The 25,952-nt window shown below is 36.9% G+C and overlaps 1 protein-coding gene and 1 pseudogene across 1 annotated transcript; both read right to left on the bottom strand.

Moving 5' to 3' along the window:
• Positions 1-16,871: 16,871 nt before the first annotated feature.
• Positions 16,872-19,363, bottom strand: LOC146905544 (uncharacterized; annotated as a pseudogene).
• Positions 19,364-19,441: 78 nt separating this feature from the next.
• LOC146905543 (uncharacterized) lies at positions 19,442-21,726 on the bottom strand. The gene is made up of 3 exons (XM_085728569.1): positions 20,634-21,726; positions 20,057-20,582; positions 19,442-19,964 (listed from the first exon to the last, which is right to left on the bottom strand). Exons 1-3 carry the CDS (start codon positions 21,724-21,726, stop codon positions 19,442-19,444), a joined length of 2,142 nt encoding a protein of 713 aa, XP_085584695.1.
• Between the last annotated feature and the right edge of the window lie 4,226 nt (positions 21,727-25,952).

Raw genomic sequence — 25,952 nt, 5'->3', positions numbered from 1 at the left:
CTTTGTAATGGCGCGTCACGGTGGCCTTTTTCAAAACAGAAGAAGGGGTCCAAACTTTTAAGGGCAACGGCATCATTTATACTTAAAGGGAAAGGAGAAGAGATGTTTATAAGTGCATATCTATTCCTTTTTCCAATCCAAGTGAATGGTATAGTACTCAACAAGCAAACATGGACAAGTCATGAATAGCCAACTTTAGGGATTTCTTCTTAGTCTTTGTAGTATTCTATTTTTTTCATCCCTGAATTTAACACCAATGTTATTGATCCTAATTTTTCATTTTCTTTCTATTGACTATTGAATGAATGAATAAATGGCGCGTGAATGAGAAATTGGTATCAAAATGTTCGGGAATGAATGGAATTAAGTTGAGTATTGTACATATAAAGGAAACAATGAGATTGAAATTGCAGAAAAGAAAATGGAAAGAAACAAAAACATTGGAAGAGAATGAAGTTGAGAACAACAATAATGATTGAATGGAAAAGAGAATAAGAGCCTATGAAGCACGGATACGGACACGGACACGGGACACGACACGGACACTGACACTGACACGCCGACACAGCTAATAATTTGAAAAAATCACATAATTCAGTGTAATTACAAGTGTCGGTGTCGGACACGACACGTGTCCGACACTGGGACACGCCTAATCCGAGGAGTGTCCGTGCTTCATAGATAAGAGCAGAGAGTTAAATGGACTTACCTGAGAAAAAATAAAATTTAAAATACTTCTATTCTATTCAACCTAAAAGATGTTTGTTTGGTTCTCCAAGAGAGTAATAAGTGAGTGTCTTGAACTTTTGTTACTTCTATTCTATTCATCATGTGAACTTTTCATACTTCTACTCTCTGACCATCCCTTTATAGATTTTTCATAAATTCTAAATTGGTAATATCAGACGGTTAATTTTAATTAAAGCTAGACTAAGAAGGGAGACAAGGAATTAGCAACTACAAAAAAAAAGCAGTAACTGCTTCATTATTTCATGATTTATTTCACTTCTTTGAAATCATGATTTATTTACAACAAGAAATATTTCATGTTCCCTCGTCAACACATAAGATTGACATATTTCATGTTCCCTCGTCAACACAACAAGAAATATTTCTTTGAAATCATGATTGACATAAGATTACTGCCTTATTTCAGAAAAAGGTCGTTTACGACATAAGATTGACATCAACACCTTCCAAAAATTATATGATACGTAAAAGCCATAAATACAATAAAACAGCAACAAACAATAAAAATGCATGTGAGGTGTGTTACCTGTTAAGAGCGTTGCGGCAGTGGCAAGGGCATCGGTAGGTTCGGCTGTTAGGTTAAGATAGCTATCACAAGGTGATCATTGAATCAGATTCAGAAACGATCATCAAAGCGATATGGAGAATAACTATCAAAAGGTTATTGAATCGGATTAGGGTTCATGATCGTTTCTTATTGGAACCCTGTCGGCTGGTTCTTTTTGCGTTTGTTAAAAGAACATAAATAACCTAACAATTTGAATTTCTTATTTTACTCCGTTTGACTTATATAATCCCAACAATTTTATAGTGCAATTCTGTACAAAAATTTAGAACAATTATAAGTTTTCCTAGTCACTCCAATTTTTGTTTTTGGATTTCCAAACAGTTGTATTTTGGTTTTCCAAATTCTATTTTGATACTAGGCCGAGTTACGACTAGGTCGCTATTTTTAAGACGTGCTACAACAACCGTACGTCAACTGCAACCGTTCGAGTATTTCTAAGACCACTCTTTTTATACATAAACCAATATGGTACTGTCATCATTCTATTATGGTGCTGAGACTGCTCAAACAAGGTGTTACCTGTAATACCCATACTAGACGTATCTAGAAAGTCTAACATGTGCATTAGTTTAGTACTGGATACATTAAAAATTTACAACAATAAAACTTTGAGTGAATATAATACACAACAATGGGCGTTCGTACAATGATAATACAACTCAACTTTTCTAAAGTATAATAAATGCATCCTTAAAAATCCACATCATCCAGCAGCGGGTACGAACGAACACTTGTCGCATCATCCATTCGGCTACTAGCTTGCTAATCCATCTTGATATCTGAAACAAATAAGGATTGGGATGAGACATAATGTCTCAGTGAGTTCCACCTAACCCTAGGCTATAGGTAACCTCGGGGAAAACCTACGGTCACCACGTGTCTACAATACAACCTGCCGGTTGATTATACGTGTGTGGGCACTTGGTTTCCTAGACGGTCGTGCATACTAGGCCGTCACAGGCTCTTCTTAACTTGTTATAGGCTTCACTTCTATATGTGTCATGGCGGTCAAGGGGAATCTAAAACCGCAATGCCAAGATACTCTCTACGTATCGAGGCCTACGCATAACATAATCATGACACGACTCTAAACTGGACGATTAGGGGAAACCTAAGATTGTCACCGGCATAACTTTCTCTGTTTGTTTCTACTTACTTGAATACGTTGTATCTAACAACATATCATATCTTATCACAAAGGTGATTCTTACTATCTTACTAGTTCTTGACGATCTACGTCAAGGCTCTATGAAATAACGTACACATGCTCAATAATATGCATAGCTAAATTCATTGATTATGTTAGCATTTAACAAACAAACATTATCTGAGTTCATTTTACGGATTAGTCCCGGGTGGAGTAACCCCAGGAGTTAATCCCTTACTACCGGTGAAATGCCTAGCTATGGCATACCGGACTCCCTCAGTGGCGTGCGGGTCCCTTACGGCTTGCCCGTTCCCCTCGGAGAACCCCTTGAATGCATCCTACGAAGGATTACAAGAGACACGACACCTACTCTTACTTAATGGTCTTGACCATATATGATTCTTGTCTTATAACTTGCTTAAACTTTCTTGTGAATATGATATTAATCGCATCACATCTTTAACAAAATCTTGGTCTTATGCATGTATGAAGGTTAAACCTAATCATACTATCTCTTTTACCTCGGATCCTTAAACGATCCCACTAGATATAACTATATGCTTACTTAACTTACTTCGTGAATAGATATCTAATCGATTCACGTCTTGCCATACACGTATGACACTTAACTCCTATACGAAGATAATATTCTAAATCACTTCGCGTCTTATCAAGCATATCACTAATACACATCATTATATTTCTTGACAAACTATGTTAAGGCTTTACTTTCATTCCCTTACTTAATGATTAACTTGCTACCCGATTCTTGTCGTACTATTCTCTCACTTCCCATGCTATATTAACTTGTCAAATAATTGATTCTTTCTCAAGAAAACTTTGCCAAATATTATCAAATAGGACCTTGGTTTGAGGGGTTTACTTCTATTAAAAGATTACTCAAAGAAAACCGTTCGGAAAAATGCCAAAGCTGTCGGAAGCGAGCGAAACGTGTGTGACCACACAGTCTGCTCGCCATGGCGAGCAACTTTACTGGGAAGCTGAGTACCTACTTGCCATGGCGATTAGGAGGCGAGCAGATCATGTGTTCTGTTGCTTCTGCTGCAGTGGCGAGTAATAGCTCGCCACGGCGAGTTATGACAGTCCAGAACACCTAAAAATGATGTTTTTGACCCCAAAACCTCAAAACCAAGTGTCTCTATGCATTTTATGACTCTAGTGGTCATAGAAAACCTATAAAACATCTTTATAGCAAGTATTCACATGGTTAGCAAGCATGGCATGAAAAGGGGTAACTAAACTCTTATGTAAAAACCCTAGAAATCATAGTTATCTTACGCAAGTAAAACACATAATCCCAAAGGTGGAGAACTAACTAAGGAACTCACCTAATCAAGATTTCGTAGCAGCTCCAAGTCCCAAGCTTAAGCAACCAAAACCCTAGTTCATGATCAAATCAACTTCAAATCATCTTTCTCTTCAACTCTTGGCCATAAAGAAACCATAACAAGCACAAGCTCAAACTTCAAACATCACCTTCACTCAAACCCTAACTTCTTGAATCCATTCTTGAGAGGAGAAAGAAAGAGAAGTCAAACTTAAAACAAGCTTCCATATGCTTACGATGTCTTGAACAACATAGGTTAAAGCCTTACCATTAGAGGAAGAAGATTTGATGAACCTTTGGGGTGGGGAGAGAAGAGAGAAGGGAGAGAAAAATTCTTTCTCTAACCCTAGAGAGAGAAAGCAAACCAAAAATGAATAATTTTGGGAACAAAACCAAATAAATATCCTTTGGCGTGCAATTACCAATATGCCCCTGCCTCAAGCGTGTTTAAAACGACACTGATACTTAACCCGTATTAAGCTGTCATTATGTAATAATATTTCCATCTTACTTACATTCTACCCCCTTAAAAAATTTTCGTCCTCGAAATTTAGAAACCATCTACCAATCTCTGAGACTAAACTTGTCTTCTTCAATTTCAGTTAAATAATATCTGATCATTTTCCACTTCAAAGAGTTCGAAGGATACTTCCTTATCAAAGATATAACTCATTCTATTTCTTTATCCACATACAACGAATCTAGCCTCTTCAATCTTTATGCCTTACTCAAAATCACAGACTATCTTAGAACATTGGGATCAAAACTTACCTTTGTCACAAGTGGATTGGCTGTCTCGGATCCATTCCTTCTCTACTTAGCATGAACCAATCATATAAGTAACCATACACTAACTGAAACACTCAGGATTCGCCTTTAAACTGGGGTCCTAATGGAATCCAGGTTTGCCCTGCAGTGCTTACTTGCATCTAAAACATCTTATCATGCATACATAATCTTTCTTACCGCACCTTGCAACTTATGCTCCTTACTTATGTTACTTATCTTGATGATTCTACAAATCTCTTGTCTCTTTTCATAGTCTTGAGAAACCTTTCTATCTTTTCACAAACTCTTTGCACCCGAATCCATGGGTAACTCGTCTAACTTGGCTTGGGGAGGCGAATCAATTACCCCGATTCATCTGAAAATCTATTAACCAATCTTGCGGATCACATGCTCTTAAAACTTTCTTCTAAGTCCTTTTGCACTTGCATTGAACACTCTTAGCACAAATCTTTGCATCCCGATGACTCTAGTCTTCCTTGTCTTACTAAAGTGGAGATACGTCCTCTTTATTTTTACCTTAATCAATATTGACTGTATAAGCATCAATACTTACTTATCATAACAAGTACTCCTTGCTTGTCTCATAATACTTCTCATGAAAACTGCATTACTATCTCGAACATTCCTCATGGAGATTCTTACTACCAAACTCCATGTTCCATGGTTACTACTCACGACTTTACTGATTAACTTCCGTTGCGCTACTCTGATTCCCACCGGTTAGCTTTAACCAATATTCTAATCTGTTAGGACAAGTGAACTTCACACTCCTTCTATCAATACTTAATATCTTCTTAAACTCTCCTCAAGACTTTCCTTGTTGTAAACACGTCGCGACTTTTCACTTACCACTGCCAGTAAGGTTAAAACTCACGATAAACTAATCGCATACTCATAATACTTTACTTGGGGATAGACCTTACGTTCTTGCTAGTTGAGTTCACTTTCTGATATATACATATCATACTTGAACTTGTTTCCGAGCAAATCTCAAATTCCCATAGTAGTCTCATCTTGCACTTGGACACACATTCCTCAAACATCTAACCTTGTATCTTAGCATTCCCGCATACTATATTTTGCTTAATTATACCAATGCTTGCTCGTTGATTTTTCTTTCAAAGAAAACTTCAGAATTTAGCACACAGGTCATTGACGTTGATGATTTTCCACTTTATATATATATATATATATATATATATATATATAAATATACAGAACCTAGGCCCCAGTCGTTACTCTAAAATCACAGAACGAGTCGATAACACATATGTGTCATCAAATCTTAGTTCTAGTGAATTTAGCTCACTCTATGCGAGTCGTAACGGACCGGTACCTACAAAATTTCATTTTGATTTCAAAAATGTCAACTTCAACCACCCATACGCGTATATCTTTCTAAAAACATGTAAACTTCATGATTCAACATCATAACAAGCCTTAGCAAATCACTCAGGCAAAACATAGGTTCGAGGGGTACTCAAAACTCCGCAAAATCCAAGAACCTTGTGATTTCACATAAGTCTTCACCACTTTATCTTCTTACTTCATGTCTTCACATCCACGACGTCCATTCCAATTACCGGAACATCTAAACTCTTGACACATTAACTTCCAAAGTTACCTTAAACCGAATCGATTTCGTTAATGATTGTCCATGCCTTTTCCTTTGAAAACTTTAGGATGTGATATGCATTTGTCACTTGATGTTATATAGGTTTTTGTCTCATAAAAGATTGTTAAGAGAACTCCCCAATAGTCACTGCAGACCCTAGAAAGGAACTGACAGTTTTTTGGAAAAACAGAAAATTCCGCCCCAGGTTCGCTATTGGCGAGTTCCTTCAGCTCAATTTTCCTAAAAAAAAAAGCATTCTTTGCATGAGAATTCTTATTTCTCAAGTAATCCAATGCATATCATTTATTCCCAACATCATAAAATATTCTATAAAATATACATGACAACATCAACTTAATTCGATACAATTCTTGATACGTCGATAATTAATGCCTTAGTCCTGATAACATAAAACTTTCACTTAAATCCTTCACTTCCTCCACTACGAGTAACTTACCTCATAACATTACCGCGTAATGCAACTTTCCGAACACTAGAATCCTGTCCACTCTGAACATACAAGTCCATAACTTCAATCGCAGATGCTATTCCTGAGAGTCTACTAATTCCGTCAACATATGTCGACTTCTTCCTATCTTGTAGCCTTGCAGTTACGTTCCAGAATACAGTTCATTTCTATACATCAAACCCGTTCCAACACGACTCTTACCGAAGCTTCAAGTCATACTTAGATATTTCTTAATTCTTCACTTACTCGTATACGAAGTATTACTAACATGTTACCCAACGCTGTCGGAACGTCCCTTCTTAACATTGCCTTACATTCCCGGAGGATCCATACTTCTACTTGCTTAGTTCACCGGCCACCTACTGGCACGATCAAATTCTTACTAATACTCATTTCGAGTTCTTTCTTCTGAATTCACACTTTCTAGTGCATCTTCATCCCATACTTCGTTCCTCCAGGGTCCTATTCAGCTCTCAGGCATCCGTTCTAATCGTCGAATGCTAAATTGAGTTGATCAGGCTCAACAAACAACAACAACTAGAACATTTACCCGGAACCCAATGGTCCTGCAACCTTTGTTGTAACTTAATGACCTAAGGCACAGTCTGAATCGACCTGCTCTGATACCAAATGTAATACCCATACTAGACGTATCTTGAAAGTCTAGCATGTGCATTAGTTTAGTACTGGATACATTAAAAATTTACAACAATAAAACTTCGAGTGAATATAATACACAACAATGGGCGTTCATACAATAATAATACAACTCAACTTTTCTAAAGTATAATAAATGCATCCTTAAAAATCCACATCATCCAGCAGCGGGTACGAACGAACACTTGTCGCATCATCCATTCGGCTACTAGCTTGCTAATCCATCCTGATATCTGAAACAAATAAGGATTGGGATGAGACATAATGTCTCAGTGAGTTCCACCTAACACTAGGCTATAGGTAACCTTGGGTAAAACCTACGGTCACCACGTGTCTACAATACAACCTGCCGGTTGATTATACGTGTGTGGGGACTTGCTTTCCTAGACGGTCGTGCATACTAGGCCGTCACAGGCTCTTCTTAACTTGTTATAGGCTTCACTTCTATACGTGTCATGGCGGTCAAAGGGAATCTAAAACCGCAATGCCAAGATACTCTCTACGTATCGAGGCCTACGCATAACAAAATCATGACACGACTCTAAACTGGACGATTAGGGGAAACCTAAGATCGTCACCGGCATAACTTTCTCTATTTGCTTCTACTTACTTGAATACGTTGTATCTAACAACATATCATATCTTATCACAAAGGTGATTCTTGCTATCTTACTAGTTCTTGACGATCTACGTCAAGGCTCTATGAAATAACGTACACATGCTCAATAATATGCATAGCTAAATTCATTGATTATGTTAGCGTTTAAGAAACAAACATTATCTGAGTTCATTTTACGGATTAGTCCCGGGTGGAGTAAACCCAGGAGTTAATCCCTTATTACCGGTGAAATGCCTAGCTATCGCGTACCGGACTCCCTCAGTGGCGTGCGGGTCCCTTACGGCTTGCCCGTTCCCCTCGGAGAACCCCTTGAATCCATCCTAGGAAGGATTACAAGAGACACGACACCTACTCTTACTTAATGGTCTTGACCATATATGATTCTTGTCTTAAAACTTGCTTAAAATTTCTTGTGAATATGATATTAATCGCATCACATCTTTAACAAAATCTTGGTCTTATGCATGTATGAAGGTTAAACCTAATCATACTATCTCTTTTACCTCGGATCCTTAAACGATCCCACTAGAGGTAACTATATGCTTACTTAACTTACTTCGTGAATAGATATCTAATCGATTCACGTCTTGCCATACACGTATGACACTTAACTCCTATACGAAGATAATATTCTAAATCACTTCGCGTCTTATCAAGCATATCACTAATACATAGCATTCTATTTCTTGACAAACTATGTCAAGGCCCTACTTTCATTCCCTTAATTAATGATTAACTTGTTACCCGATTCTTGTCGTACTATTCTCTCATTTGCCATGCTATATTAACTTGTCAAATACTTACTTCTTTCTCAAGAAAACTTTGCCAAATATTATCAAATAGGACCTTGGTTGGAGGGGTTTACTTCTATTAAAAGATTGCTCAAAGAAAATCGTTCGAAAAAATGCCAAAGTTGCCAGAAGCGAGCGAACCGTGTGTGACCACACAGTCTGCTCGCCATGGCGAGCAACTTTACCGGGGAGGCGAGTACCTACTCGCCATGGCGAGTAGGAGGCAAGCAGATAATGTGTTCTGTTGCTTCTGCTCGCTGTGGCGTGTAATAGCTCACCACGGCGAGTTATGACAGTCCAGAACACCTAAAAATGATGTTTTTGACCCCAAAACCTCAAAACCAAGTGTCTCTATGCATTTTATGACTCTAGTGTTCATAGAAAACCTGTAAAACATCTTTATAACAAGTATTCACATGGTTAGCAAGCATGGCATGAAAAGGGGTAACTAAACTCTTATGTAAAAACCATAGAAATCATAGTTATCTTACACAAGTAAAACACATAATCCCAAAGGTGGAGAACCAACTAAGGAACTCACCTAATCAAGATTTCATAGCAGCTCCAAGTCCCAAGCTTAAGCAACCAAAACCATAGCTCTTGATCAAATCAACTTCAAATCCTCTTTCTCTTCAACTCTTGGCCATGAAGAAACCATAACAAGCACAAGCTCAAACTTCAAACATCACCTTCACTCAAACCCTAACTTCTTGAATCCATTCTTGAGAGGAGAAAGAAAGAGAAATCAAACTTAAAACAAGCTTCCATATGCTTATGATGTCTTGAACAACATAGGTTAAAGCCTTACCATTAGAGGAAGAAGATTTGATGAACCTTTGGGGTGGGGAGAGAAGAGAGAAGGGAGAGAAAAATTCTTTCTCTAACCCTAGAGAGAGAAAGCAAACCAAAAATGAATAATTTTGGGACCAAAACCAAATAAATATCCTTTGGCGTGCAATTACCAATATGCCCCTGCCTCAAGCGTGTTTAAAACGACACTGATACTTAACCCGTATTAAGCTGTCATTATGTAATAATATTTCCATCTTACTTACATTCTACCCCCTTAAAAAAATTTCGTCCTCGAAATTTCGAAACCATCTACCAATCTCTGAGACTAAACTTGTCTTCTTCAATTTCAGTTAAATAATATCTGATCATTTTCCACTTCAAAGAGTTCGAAGGATACTTCCTTATCAAAGATATAACTCATTCTCTTTCTTTATCCACATACAACGAATCTAGCCTCTTCAATGTTTATGCCTTACTCAAAATCACAGACTATCTTAGAACATTGGGATCAAAACTTACCTTTGTCACAAGTGGATTGGCTGTCTCGGATCCATTCCTTCTCTACTTAGCATGAACCAATCATATAAGTAACCTTACACTAACTGAAACACTCAGGATTCGCCTTTAAACTGGGGTCCTAATGGAATCCAGGTTTGCCCTGCAGTGCTTACTTGCATCTAAAACATCTTATCATGCATACATAATCTTTCTTACCGCACCTTGCAACTTATGCTCCTTACTTATGTTACTTATCTTGATGATTCTACAAATCTCTTGTCTCTTTTAATAGTCTTGAGAAACCTTTCTATCTCTTCACAAACTCTTTGCACCCGAATCCATGGGTAACTCGTCTAACTTGGCTTGGGGAGGCGAATCAATTACCCCGATTCATCTGAAAATCTATTAACCAATCTTGCGGATCACATGCTCTTAAAACTTTCTTCTAAGTCCTTTTGCACTTGCATTGAACACTCTTAGCACAAATCTGTGCATCCCGATGACTCTAGTCTTCCTTGTCTTACTAAAGTGGAGATACGCCCTCTTTATTTTTACCTTAATCAATATTGACTGTATAAGCATCAATACTTACTTATCATAACAAGTACTCCTTGCTTGTCTCATAATACTTCTCATGAAAACTGCATTACTATCTCGAACATTCCTCATGGAGATTCTTACTACCAAACTCCATGTTCCATGGTTACTACTCACAACTTTACTGATTAACTTCCGTTGCGCTACTCTGATTCCCACCGGTTAGCTTTAACCAATATTCTAATCTGTTAGGACAAGTGAACTTCACACTCCTTCTATCAATACTTAATATCTTCTTAAACTCTCCTCAAGACTTTCCTTGTTGTAAACACGTCGTGACTTTTCACTTACCACTGCCAGTATGGTTAAAACTCACGATAAACTTATCGCATACTCATAATACTCTACTTGGGGATAGACCTTACGTTCTAGCTAGTTGAGTTCACTTTCTGATATATACATATCATACTTGAACTTGTTTCTGAGCAAATCTCAAATTCCCATAGTAGTCTCATCTTGCACTTGGACACACATTCCTCAAACATCTAACCTTGCACCATAGCATTCCCGCATACTATATTTTGCTTAATTATACCAATGCTTGCTCGTTGATTTTTCTTTCAAAGAAAACTTCATAATTTAGCACACGGGTCATTGACGTTGATGATTTTCCACTTTATATATATATATATATATATATATATATATATATATATATAAATATACAGAACCTAGGCCCCAGTCGTTACTCTAAAATCACAGAACAAGTCGATAACACATATGTGTCATCAAATCTTAGTTCTAGTGAATTTAGCTCACTCTATGCGAGTCGTAACGGACCGGTAGCTACAAAATTTCATTTTGATTTCAAAAATGTCAACTTCAACCACCCATATGCGTATATCTTTCTAAAATCATGTAAACTTCATGATTCAACATCATAACGAGCCTTAGCAAATCACTCAAGCAAAACATAGGTTCGAGGGGTACTCAAAACTCCGCAAAATCCAAGAACCTTGTGATTTCACATAAGTCTTCACAACTTTATCTTCTTACTTCATGTCTTCACATCCACGACGTCCATTCCAATTACCAGAACATCTAAACTCTTGACACATTAACTTCCAAATTTACCTTAAACCGAATCGATTTCGTTACTGATTGTCCATGCCATTTCCATTGAAAACTTTAGGATGTGAAATGCATTTGTCACTTGATGTTATATTGGTTTTTGTCTCATAAAAGATTGTGAAGACAACTCCCCAATAGTCACTGCAGACCCTAGAAACGAACTGACAGTTTTTTGGAAAAACAGAAAATTCCGCCCCAGGTTCGCTATTGGCGAGTTCCTTCAGCTCAATTTTCCTAAAAAAATGCATTCTTTGCATGAGAATTCTTATTTTTCAAGTAATCCAATGCATATCATTTATTCCCAACATCATAAAATATTCTATAAAATATACATGACAACATCAACTTAATTCGATACAATTCTTGATACGTCGGAAATTAATGCCTTAGTCCTGATAACATAAAACTTTCACTTAACTCCTTCACTTCCTCCACTACGAGTAACTTACCTCATAACATTACCGCGTAACGCAACTTTCCGAACACTAGAATCCTGTCCACTCTGAACATACAAGTCCATAACTTCAATCGCAGATGCTATTCCTGAGAGTCTACTAATTCCGTCAACATATGTCGACTTCTTCCTATCTTGTAGCCTTGCAGTTACGTTCCAGAATACAGTTCATTTCTATACATCAAACCCGTTCCAACACGACTCTTACCGAAGCTTCAGGTTATACTTAAATATTTCTTAATTCTTCACTTACGCGTATACGAAGTATTACTAACATCTTACCCAACGCTGTCGGAACGTCCCTTCTTAACATTGCCTTACATTCCCGGAGGATCCATACTTCTACTTGCTTAGTTAACCGGCCACCTACTGGCACGATCAACTTCTTACTAATACTTATTCCGAGTTCTTTCTTCTGTGTTCATACTTTCTAGTGCATCTTCATCCCATACTTCGTTCCTCCAGGGTCCTATTCAGCTCTCAGGCATCCGTTCTAATCGTCGACTGCTAAATTGAGTTGATCAGGCTCAACTAACAACAACAACTAGAACATTTACCCGGAACCCAATGGTCCCGCAACCTTTGTTGTAACTTAATGACCCAAGGCACAGTCTGAATCGACCTGCTCTGATACCAAATGTAATACCCATACTAGACGTATCTAGAAAGTCTAGCATGTGCATTAGTTTAGTACTTGATACATTAAAAATTTACAACAATAAAACTTCGAGTGAATATAATACACAACAATGGGCGTTTGTACAATGATAATACAACTCAACTTTTCTAAAGTATAATAAATGCATCCTTAAAAATCCACATCATCCAGCAGTGGGTACGAACGAACACTTGTCGCATCATCCATTCGGCTACTAGCTTGCTAATCCATCCTGATATCTGAAACAAATAAGGATTGGGATGAGACATAATGTCTTAGTGAGTTCCACCTAACCCTAGGCTATAGGTAACCTCGGGGAAAACCTACGGTCACCACGTGTTTACAATTCAACCTGCCGGTTGATTAGACGTGTGTGCGGACTTGCTTTCCTAGACTGTCGTGCATACTAGGCCGTCACAGGCTCTTCTTAACTTGTTATAGGCTTCACTTCTATACGTGTCATGGCGGTCAAGGGGAATCTAAAACCGCAATGCCAAGATACTCTCTACGTATCGAGGCCTACGCATAACATAATCATGACACGACTCTAAACCGGACGATTAGGGGAAACCTAAGATCGTCACCGGCATAACTTTCTCTATTTGCTTCTACTTACTTGAATACGTTGTATCTAACAACATATCATATCTTATCACAAAGGTGATTCTTGCTATCTTACTAGTTCTTGACGATCTACGTCAAGGCTCTATGAAATAACATACACATGCTCAATAATATGCATAGCTAAATTCATTGATTATGTTAGCGTTTAACAAACAAACATTATCTGAGTTCATTTTACGGATTAGTCCCGGGTGGAGTAACCCCGGGAGTTAATCCCTTACTACCGGTGAAATGCCTAGCTATGGCGTACCGGACTCCCTCAGTGGCGTGCGGGTCCCTTACGGCTTGCCCGTTCCCCTCGGAGAACCCCTTGAATCCATCCTAGAAAGGATTACAAGAGACACGACACCTACTCTTACTTAATGGTCTTGACTATATATGATTCTTGTCTTAAAACTTGCTTAAACTTTCTTGTGAATATGATATTAATCGCATCACATCTTTAACAAAATCTTGGTCTTATACATGTATGAAGGTTAAACCTAATCATACTATCTCTTTTACCTCAGATCCTTAAACGATCCCACTAGAGGTAACTATATGCTTACTTAACTTACTTCGTGAATAGATATCTAATCGATTCACGTCTTGCCATACACGTATGACACTTAACTCCTATACGAAGATAATATTCTAAATCACTTCGCATCTTATCAAGCATATCACTAATACAGAGCATTCTATTTCTTGACAAACTATGTCAAGGCTCTACTTTCATTCCCTTACTTAATGATTAACTTGCTACCCGATTCTTGTCGTACTATTCTCTCATTTGCCATGCTATATTAACTTATCAAATACTTGCTTCTTTCTCAAAAAAACTTTGCCAAATATTATCAAATAGGACCTTGGTTTGAGGGGTTTACTTCTATTAAAAGATTGCTCAAAGAATACTGTTCGGAAAAATGCAAAAGCTGCCGGAAGCGAGCGAACCGTGTATGACCACACAGTCTGCTCGCCATGGCGAGCAACTTTACTGGGGAGGCGAGTACCTACTCGCCATGGCGAGTAGGAGGCGAGCAGATCATGTGTTATGTTGCTTCTGCTTACTGTGGCGAGTAATAGCTCGCCCTGGCGAGTTATGACAGTCCAGAACACCTAAAAATGATGTTTTTGACCCCAAAACCTCAAAACCAAGTGTCTCGATGCATTTTATGACTCTAGTGGTCATAGAAAACCTGTAAAACATCTTTATAGCAAGTATTCACATGGTTAGCAAGCATGGCATGAAAAGGGGTAACTAAACTCTTATGTAAAAACCCTAGAAATCATAGTTATCTTACGCAAGTAAAACATATAATCCCAAAGGTGGAGAACTAACTATGGAACTCACCTAATCAAGATTTCATAGCAGCTCCAAGTCCCAAGCTTAAGCAACCAAAACCCTAGCTCTTGATCAAATCAACTTCTAATCATCTTTCTCGTCAACTCTTGGCCATGAAGAAACCATATCAAGCACAAGCTCAAACTTCAAACATCACCTTCACTCAAACCCTAACTTTTTGAATCCATTCTTGAGAGGAGAAAGAAAGAGAAGTCAAACTTAAAACAAGCTTCCATATGCTTATGATGTCTTGAACAACATAGGTTAAAGCCTTACCATTAGAGGAAGAAGATTTGATGAACCTTTGGGGTGGGGAGAGAAGAGAGAGAGACCGATGGAGAAGAGAGAAGGGAGAGAAAAATTCTTTCTCTAACCCTAGAGAGAGAAAGCAAACCAAAAATGAATAATTTTGGGACCAAAACCAAATAAATATCCTTTGGCGTGCAATTACCAATATGCCCCTGCTTCAAGCGTGTTTAAAACGACACTGATACTTAACTCGTATTAAGCTGTCATTATGTAATATTATTTCCATCTTACTTACTTTCCTTAAATACTTGTCATCTGACCCGATTGACTGGTAATATTCTGATACCGACAGGCGGGATATTACATTACCACGATTTTAAGATAATTCTTATTATACCGAAAAGGGACTATGATCTTAAAATATTATTTATTCCAAAGGGATATAAATTATCGAAGGGACTATATGCTCTCAAGACAATTCTTAATTCCGAAGGGACATTACCAAATATGGACTAAGGTCTTAAGAACACTCTTAATTCTGAAGGGACAGAAAAAGGATATGAGGAGAAGAATAGCTTGTTAACACAAGCTGAAGGGAGAAAAGAGAAAGAGTTCTCGACAACTCAATAAAACTCTTTGGTGTGTGGAATGCACTATGTGAGGTCTGTATTTATAGAGAAAATTCACAACTAATAAGTAATTCACATATTAGATATAGTACAAAAACATCTCAATTGAATACCAAAATATATTATATTGAGTACAAAAATATATTATATTATGTACCAAAATATATTTCAGATGAAGCACTAAAATATATTAGATTGCATACCTAGATATTTCAGATTGTGTTCCAAATTATACTAGATTGCGTTCAAAAATATTTTAGCAAAACATAGGGACTAAGAAAAAAATTTCTGAAATTTTTTTCTAATAATGATTAAATTAATTATTTAATTTTAATTTATCATTTTCAAATAATAATAAAATAAATATATGAATATATATTTTTCTTTAGTTTTTACTTCATTCACATAATTATGCACCCCCTTAGAGGTACACCCCCACTATATATAAACACTACTAATGTGTGTGTTCCATCCGATGTGGGACTTCCACTTTTTTCAATTCACACAACACTAGGTCTACCCAACATGTGAATTTGTGTTTAGTCTTTTAACTCAATTTCCACACATGTTACAACATACTCTAATCAAATTACAAGTAGAAATATAATGGAAGTATATGAAACAATACAAATGCGGTCTTACCTTATGTTTAGTGTTTAAAAAGGCTTGAAATGGGATCATTTAGACCATATAAACTTCAAGAATCACACAATATATGGTGGTTAGGAGTTTGGGTGGTGCTGCGATTGTAGTTTAGGGAAAATTCACAAATTGTTGGAATGGGGAAGAGTTTCTGGTTTTGCTTATATATAGGTAGATGTGGTTTGGATTATATAATCTGGTTTTGCTTATATATAGGTAGATGTGGTTTGGATTATATAATTTAGACCGTGTTTTCTTGGTTCAGATTATATAATCTGAATAGGGTAAAATGGGAAATACAGACGACGCATGAGAAGTCCAGAGGATGAAAAAATAAAATCTCATTTTTATTTGTTAAATATTCCAACAACGAAAATCTAACTCATATAAAAGGCTATCGCAAATCCATTTTAGTAGAACAAAAAATTTAAGGTTTAAAAGGATATGTATCGTCAGTGTAAAATAGTTATACACTGTCATTCAATTAAAATATATTGTTTGATCATATCACTGGGTAGTAAGAAGTTATTACTTTTTTTTTTGGTACAAAAGAGGGCCAAAGACCAAAGAGAAAGAAAACTTAAGAAATTAAACGGACGTTCCTAGGCATGCAAGCCCCGGAATTATCATCAAACAAAAGACTCTGAAGCTCACTAGGGGGATTTTCCAGGATATGAAAATCTAGAGAATCCATCGAAATGCTGAAATTAGCAGGCCAATCCGCACTTCTGTTGCCTTCACACCAAGTATAGGTAATTTTGACAGTCCAACTCAAACTCAAAAGTTATCGAATACGCTTGATAAAGGTAGGAGTCGTTCCACCAAAATTACAATTTTCAGTAATCATATCGACCAAAATCTTTGAGTCACTCTCCACTATAAGATGAGTGATATTCTCCCTCCACGCCAAGTCCAAACCTAGGTACATGCCCCACATTTCAGCATGAAAAGCATCACACATTCCAATCTTCTTGAAGTAGCCTTTGATCCATCTGCCATCAGAGTCTCGAAGAAGCCCTCCACACCCTGGAAGAGTACTAGATCCCTTCCAAGCACCATCACAATTAAGCTTAACCCAACCAATCTGAGGTCGCACCCAACCGATATATATAGTTTCCTTTTGATGCGGACTTTTATGCACCAGCTTCGTACTGCCTTCTATTTCTCTAGTAAACTTTTGAATTACCAGTGTTGGATTGCTTGGTCTTTGAAATCCTATTTCAAAAATAGATTCGTTTCGCCAATTCCATAAATACCAACATGCTGTCATGAAAGTAGTCTGCCAAGTAGTAGGATTATCTCCAATCCCTTTTTTGTTAAGGTTGTTAAAGATCCACTCCCTGCAATCAAAAGAGAAGAAATTAGTTATGTAATTAGACGGAACAAGTCTGAGCCATACCTGAGTGGCGTGTACACAATCACGAAGGACATGAATGACTGTTTCATCCTCTCTCGCACAACAAGGACAAGTAGGGGAGATACCAACCCCCCACTTGCTACGACGATAATTGGTAAGGATTCTTCCATGAGCGGCAAACCAAATAAAAGTTTGGATACGATGGGGACCCTTCCAGTTCCATAAGGTCTTCCAATCACCTCCCCACACAAAACCTCTTTGAATTTTTTCAATCTCATCACATATGGATTTAGGGATCTTAGCATACTGCATGTGATAGTAAGGAATGGAGCTGATGATAGATTTTGAAAGAGTGATTCTACCTGCCAAGCTTAAACATTGTTGCTTGCAACCACTTAACTTGTTTTAAATTTTGTTGATAATATGATTGAAATGACCTCTTGAAGTTCTACCTGGTTCTATGTTCGCCCAAAGATATTTACCCAAACTGTTAACCTGGTTAAACCCTGTATGTTGAATAATATCTTCCCGAAGTTGGTTGTCAACATTCTTGGAAAAATACACCTGAGTTTTTTGTCTATTAATTTTTTGCCCCGAAGATTGACAAAACATATCAATGCAATGTAAAACATAATGAGCCTGCTCAATGGATGCTTCTGCAAAAAGAAGAAGATCATCAGCAAAAAGTAAATGAGAAATCGGGGGACCATACCTGCCAGCAGGCATAGGTTTCCAGTAATCAGCTTCCACCTGATCAACTATAATATGGAAGAGCCTTTCCATGCAAATGACAAATAAATAAGGGGAAAGAGGATCCCCTTGTCTAATACCTCTAGATGGGTAAAAAGATTCAGTTTTGTCACCATTCCACATTATTTTATAAGATGGAGTAGATATACAGTGATGTATGATCTTGATAAGCTTAGGGGGAAACTTATAGAAGAGATGAGAGAAGGATTTATCCAAACCTGACTAACAAAATTGTATAATGAGCCTGCAATGGTATCCCAACATTTTTGAAAAAACAAAGCAGGGTATCCATCTTCTCCAGGTGCTTTGAGCGGACCCATATCAAATAAAGCTCTTTTGCACTCCATAAAATTAATATTAGCACTCAGATGGTCATGATGGGTCTCAACGGTGTTAGGATACGTATTCCAAGACACTATTGAATCACGAATAATGATATCTTCTTTGAATAAATTCTCATAAAAATTTCTCACTAATGCTTTCAGATTCGCAAGATCATCAATCCAAATTCCATCGTTATCGCGAAGAGTTAATATTTTATTCCTCCTCCTTCTAACAATGGTTTTTGAATGATAGTATTTAGTGTTACGGTCCCCATCTGATATCCATTGGCTGCGAGACTTCTGGAACCAAAGACACTCCTCTTGATACAATGTCATGGCAAGTTGTTCTTGGAGTTGTTTCTCTAAATTCTCTAGGAAATTACTATAACCATAGTTAGGGTTGTACTGGATCCCATTAAGCCTGGCAAGTAGCTCCCTTTTTCTCTTGAAAATATTCCCAAAAGTCTCATGATTCCATTCCTTTAAAGAAGGTGTGAGCTCATTGAGAGTGTGAATCAAGTCAGAGCCTCTACCCCACTTGTCTTTTAGTAATCTATGAAAATCATCATGAGTAATCCAAGTAGCTTCAAACCTGAAAGGACGATTACCTCCATAATAAGGCTCACCATTAAGCATAACCATAATAGGATGATGATCCGACTGCACCCTAGGGAGGACTTTGGCAAACCCCTCATGGTATCGTAGCCTCCAATCCACATTTCAAAGAACACGATCTAGCTTTTTAAAGACTCTCTCATAACCATTCCACTTAGGACCCCTCCAAGTAAACTTAGTTCCAACTGTGTTAACATCCATAAGATTACACTCATTAATCCAATTTGCAATTTCATTAAAATCTCCCATCATTAACCAAGGTTCGTGAATACTCCTAGCTAAGTCCCGTAAATTATTCCAAGTATCACCCCGTTCATGATCCCTCGGGCTTGCATAAACTACAGTAAGCAACCAAGGATCATTATCTTTATCTTTAACTTGAACATGGAGAAAATGAGAATCATTACGAATGAGCTGAATTTGTAGATCTGTCCTATTCCATAATAACCAAATTCCTCCAGAAAAACCACGAGCTTCAGATAAAAGAAATTTCTTAAAACCTAAGCTTTTGATAGTCCTTAAGGCCACATTACCACTACATCGAGGTTCTTGCAAAGCCACAATATCTACTTTATGTTTCCTGCAAAAAAGTTTAAGTGCTCTACGAAAATTCTTTCCTTGAGCACCTCTACAATTCCAAGTAATCACAATCATTAAAATAATAAGAAATAAAAAAGGATACACAGTGGTTAAAGATGGCCACCACATTAACTCATATGCATATCTGTGTCATGGGTAGCCCCCATGTTCACTTCATCCACTTGAGTCTTGTTGCTATAATTCAAGTCCTCACCATCCCCGTAGTTATTATTGTTCTCTTGAGACCCATTCAAATTCAAACTAGTAGGGTCGGGAGGCTTTGGATTCTTCACCTCTAATTTTCCTGTCATGATGTCTTTGATAATATGTCCCTGATTATTTTTTGTTTGTAGTCCATCATGCAGACTGCTTAAAGGTTGCGTCGGTGAATGCATGTGACTCGAACTAACATCTTTCCCTGCTACTTTGAGTTGATGTGGCGGACCGGACCCGTTAACTTGGGTAACAGTATACCCGCCCTTATAAACTCCTACTGCAATAGGATAATCTTTCTTTGGTTCCATAGAAAGCCTTGATTTGCTTGGTACACTTAATTCATTGCGTTGCTTTTTAGTGCTATTTCTAGTCCAACTTTTGGTTTGCTTGTTGGAAGAATGATGGGCCCCACTTTTGTTATTTTGCATGTTAGCATGCACGTTGTCATCACCTGCATAATTAGTGGAAACACACTTAAATTTATGAGAATTAAATGACATACCTTTAACGGTTCCACCGAATCCTTGCGTATTCATTTTATTATTAATTTTTTTCTTTCTTTCAACTTTGATCCAATCCCCGTGGAGAGATTCAGGTGCGCCATTAATGCTTGATTGATCACTCTCCATAATTTCCTCAACGGTCTTTTGCACAGTTTCTTCCGGTTGCGTAACCGTTCTGATCTGTTCGCCGCTGTCTGCCACCGTGGTGCCCATCGCTTCAGTTGCTGGTTTGTTCTGTTTAGAGATATAGTCTTTGAGTACATGGCCGTAACACCCACACTGAGTGCATATTATGTGGAGTCCCTCGTATTGTACCTGATACCATTCGTCGTTGATTCCAACTCTCCCTACCACCGGTTGTGTGAGATCTATTTCTACGCACATTCTAGCAAATTTACCACGAGCCACCCTCAACGTATGCATATCTACCTTCACCAGTGTACCCACCATTGACGCAAGAGTCCAAAGCAAACTCTCGTCATAGTATACAAGATTTAGACTCGGTATACGGATCCAAACCATAGTTTTATCAATGATGGCGGTAGCGGCATTAAAAGTCGGTGACCATTGACGAACGGCCAAGTAATGGTCGTAAATCATCCAAGGACCTCCATTAATGACTTTGGCTTTGTCTTCTTCGCCGTCAAATTTAACCATGTAAAAAGAATTTCCCACATCCATTAAATCTATTCCTCCTGTGAATGCCCATATTGTTTCTAGTTTTGTTTTCATGATATTGAAACCCAAGCTCTTACCAAGAAGTTTGACAACTAATGCATCCTTCCATGGTATGCTCAATTCTTCCATTACTGAACTTTTCACGTGCAGCATAGGCAGCAGCCTATTCCCTTTGATGAGTTCTATTTGCGCCAGATTGTTTGCGACAAGATCAATTCGTTCTCTCACCTTGACAGATTGAGTACCCAATACCTTATCTATGAATGAAATTGAATTTGTCTTCGACATCGTTTCACTGTTTTGGACGTTTTGTGTATTATTGAGAGAGCCACCAACGCCGCCTAAATCAGGTGGTTCTGGTGGTATGATCATTTGTGCCGGCGGAGGCTGTATAGCCTTGAACGTGAACGACATAGCATAAACCCTAGTAAGAAGTTATTACTAACATTGTTAGACTGTAATTTCAACAGGCTTAATTAATGCGGTCAACATTTGTTGACTTTTGTCTTTTCAGGAATCAAAGTCTTTTCCTTCAACATGAGGATTTCGACGGAATCTAGACTTAGCGTGTGAAAGAGTCTAAAAGTTATGGAGTTCAACAATACAGAAGTCAAGAATGTAAATTCGTCGAAGTCAAGCAGTTACTGTCAAGGCGGGAAGAATTTGAATCCAAAGAGCAGCGGTTTCCTTAGGGGAAACGTCGGGGACCATCGGTTCCTTGATGGAAGAAGTGTTGATCATGGCAGTTAGCCTTTTTCAGTTATTTTACTTTTTATGAATAGTAGTTTTCCATATGGAAAATAAGTTGCAAATCATTTATAGAAATTCTAAGCACTCGAAGTACTGGCGTCTAGAGAAAAGAGTCATACAAAATATATGTAATCTGATTTGTCGAACCACCTTTATTTTAATGCAATGCAATTAACCTTTTCCTCAAGTTTCTGCATTTTAAACTTTTAGCATTTATTTTCATTTACTGCGTTTTCGTTTCTTTTATCCTTTTTTGTGTCCAAAGGCACCATATGGATTCGTCTTGTTTGTAACAACCGGTTTTTCGCTAGAATTATTTTAATTATTTATTGTGGATATTTATATGTGCTCGTATGTGATTAATTTCCTCTGTGTGTATTTTGTTTGGGATTAGTGAATTTTGGCTTAAGAAGGGTATTTTAGTCATTTTTGAACTCAGGAGTATCTTGGTCATTTGTTGGGCAAGAGTAAATTAGTCATTTTATTCAGAGGGTTATTTTTTGTGTTTTAAGTGGGAGTGATTATTTTTACCTAGTTACTGGTGAGTTGGGGTAATTAATTAGAGACGATAATTATTCATTATTTGAGGGTTTAAGTGAGTAGTAACTTTGAGGAAATAGTTGGTAAGAATATTGAGCCAATTAAGACAATTAAAGACTAAGCCCAATTATGTGGTGACTATATAAACACAACACGTGTGAGGAAATTAGGTCGTTACATTCATTCACTCATTTCACAAAAACATTTTAAGAGAGATGTAGAGAGAGAAAGTGGATCAAGAGGAGAAAAGAGGAGCAAGAGAGCTTATGGCTTGGAGAGCTAGGAGAAAAAGTGAAGCTCAAGCTAGAGGAATCAAGGGCTATAGGTAAGGGGGATGGTTTCTCTTCATCAATTAAGTCATAATCTTCAATTTTCAATTATGGGTTTAAGTGCTTTTATATTAATTGTGATTTTTTGTGATTTTGACGATGAATTTCGTGTTCGTAATTCAAGTGAATTTGTGGGTATGATAAACTTCATGAAATTGTTGTGTTATGTGCTTAAACTTCATAGTTGTTGTTGTTAAGTCGTTTTGAAGATTTTTGATTAATTAGGTGTAAATCATGAATTGGTGAGTGATTGTTGTTGGATTGTGTTTAAAATCACTTCATGAATGTTTGTTTAAGTTTGTGTGTTGATGAGGTTTGAATTGATGTGGTTGTTTATGAAGTTTGAATGAAAGTTGAGAACATTGTGGGTTTCGGTGGAAAATGAACTTGATGATGAATTTGAGGTGAATTGGTGTTATGATTCGATGTTTGTTGTTGTTTTGAATGCCTTTTGATGTTTACAAACCTATGTACAAGTTTTGGGGTCGAATTTGGGGTCAAGGGGATCAAAATTGGGGATTTTGGGTGAAATTGGAGTGAGTTCATGAGAGGAACCCAAAATATGGGTTCCCCTGTCTTGGGAAACTCGCTATAGTGAGTTGCTCAGTGCAACAACTCATCGTTTTGGAGTTCCAAGTACTCCAGGGTCGATCTGGACCGTCCTAACTGATTCTTTTGATGTGTTTAAATTCCTTCATGCTTTCTAAACCTTTGAAAACATCAATTGATTTGGTTTGAACTTGGTTTTTGGAATCGAATTGAATTTATTTGAAAATGGTTCAAGAACGTGATTTTTTGAAAACTCGTTTTCTCAAAGAAAAAGGGTAGGATTAGGATTGTCAGCCGTAGTTATGATTTATAAAAATGTTTTAGATAGTAATCATGAGCTTTAACATGGTTTTACTTTGAAAAATGAAATTCTTTTGAAAAGTGATAACATGAGACGAACTTAGGCGAATTTTGGAAATAATCTGAATTGGCCTATGAAAGGTATATGTATATGCTACTGCACTCATATGTGAATTGTGTGTATACTTGGTTGAGGCATTTGTACTTACTTACTTTGATTTTGGTGGAACAATCGAAAAATGTCAGTTTTTATAAACATAGATGAACATAGTGAAATTTTGGAATCAATTGGAGTTGGCCTATGATGCCTACATGCATGAGCTATTGTGATCACATGTGAATAGTGTGTATGTTTGATGGAGGTGTTAGATCATGTTTTCCTTGTTTGGTGGAATAATCGGAATTTTTGTTGTGTGAAAGAAAGAAAATGGTGGAAAATAAGTAAATTAAAAGATGTTGAAAAATTGAGTGCGCCATGTGAATATTTTGTGGAGCTTTTTCTCTCTTAACCTATAGTAATAGTAGTTTGGAATATCAGATGCTATATTTTATCTATAGCAACACTTTTTTCTGTGGTTACTAAAAGTGTTTGTTGATATATGGTAAACTTTTTGTAGTGAACGTCACACTCATGTTGAAATCACGAAGAAAAAAAGTCTAGATCTTTGTGAAAATAACTTATTTAGGTTGAAATAGAGAGAAGAAGAAGATGAATTTCGGGTCAAAAATTGACCCAAAACCACCCCGTCAATGAAAAAAATGAGAGGGAAAAACTAAAGAGATAACTAGGCCCGACTTGTTAGAGAAGAAGGATCTAGAGATGTTATTTTGCAAAGGATTTTCTCTTCCATTTTATTACTCTAATTCCGAAGGCGGACACAACATGACATATTGGATATTTTTGGCTTATTTCTTTCTTGGGTCTTTGTATAAACTCGTGGCTAAAGTTCTGGTCGAGAGATTAGTGACTGTTATAGACAAGATTGTTTCTCCAAATTAGTTGGCTTTCACTAAGGGTACACGGTTCTTGGATAATGTGGTGGTTGTGAATGATATTATTGATCTTACAAAATGTCTAGGAAGAATTGTCTTATTTTCTTAGTGGATTTCAAAAAGGCTTACGAATCTGTAAGTTGGAATTTCCTTGATTACATGACGAGGAGGTTCAATTTTCGTAGCTAGTGGCATAGTTGGATTAAGGCTTATGTCTTCACAGTTAGTCTCTTCATGTTGGTTAATGGATGTCCAACATGAGAGATTATCAAAGAGGGCTCAATCAAGGTGATCCTCTAACATCTTTTTGGTTTCTCCTGATGGTTGAGGTGTTTGAGTGGGGTGTATAGGAGTGCGGAGGAGCGCAATTTGTACTCCAACTTTATGGTTGGAAATTTTGGGATGTCGGTCTCCCATCTTCAGTATGTTGATTATACACTGTTCGACAGAACTGTCAAACAGTGTTCTACTTGTTTATTTTTTTTACGTTTTTATTTACTTTTTTTTATTTACTCTTTAAATACTTTTGTTTACTTATTTGTCATGTAATTCAGTCATGGTTAAATTGATTGATCAAATTAGATTGTAAACCAAATATCTCATTGGTTCGATCTCTGACTAAGTTTTTATAGTATCGAGAAAAATTGGGTTAATTATGTTTCTAGTCCCTATAAAATAGCGACCTTGTGAGTTTAGTCCTTACTTAATTTTAATAGCATTTTTAGTCCCTAATTTTGTTTTTCTGCACTGAGTATTAGTCCATACTCAATTCAAATTTGTTTAATTTATGCTTAAACTCTTAAATTTTTGAACAATTTTTTGCAGACATGTTTAGAACATTACTAAAAGTTCCTCCGCAAAAAATTATAATTTGATTTCTACATCCAGATTTTATTACTTTTTATCTTTAACTTTTGTCGTTTTAAAAAATTCATATTTAATTCATTTCATGTCAGAAAATTCTAAATTTTAGTAAACGAACCTTTCATAGTGTTCTAATCTTGTCTTAAAAAAATCGTTCAAAAATTTAAGAGTTTAATGATAATTAATCAAACTTTGTTTTAGCAGGGACTAAAATTATAAGTAAATTTTTTTTTATAGGGACTAAAAATGCTATTAAAATTAAGTAAGGACTAAATTTACAAGGTCGCTATTTTATAGGGACTAGAAACATAATTA

This window comes from Medicago sativa, chromosome 7 (genome assembly GCF_051527215.1).
Source record: "Medicago sativa cultivar Bolivia chromosome 7, Bolivia_mono, whole genome shotgun sequence".
NCBI classification, from domain to species: Eukaryota; Viridiplantae; Streptophyta; class Magnoliopsida; order Fabales; family Fabaceae; genus Medicago; species Medicago sativa.
This window is presented reverse-complemented; position numbering and strand designations above follow the sequence as displayed.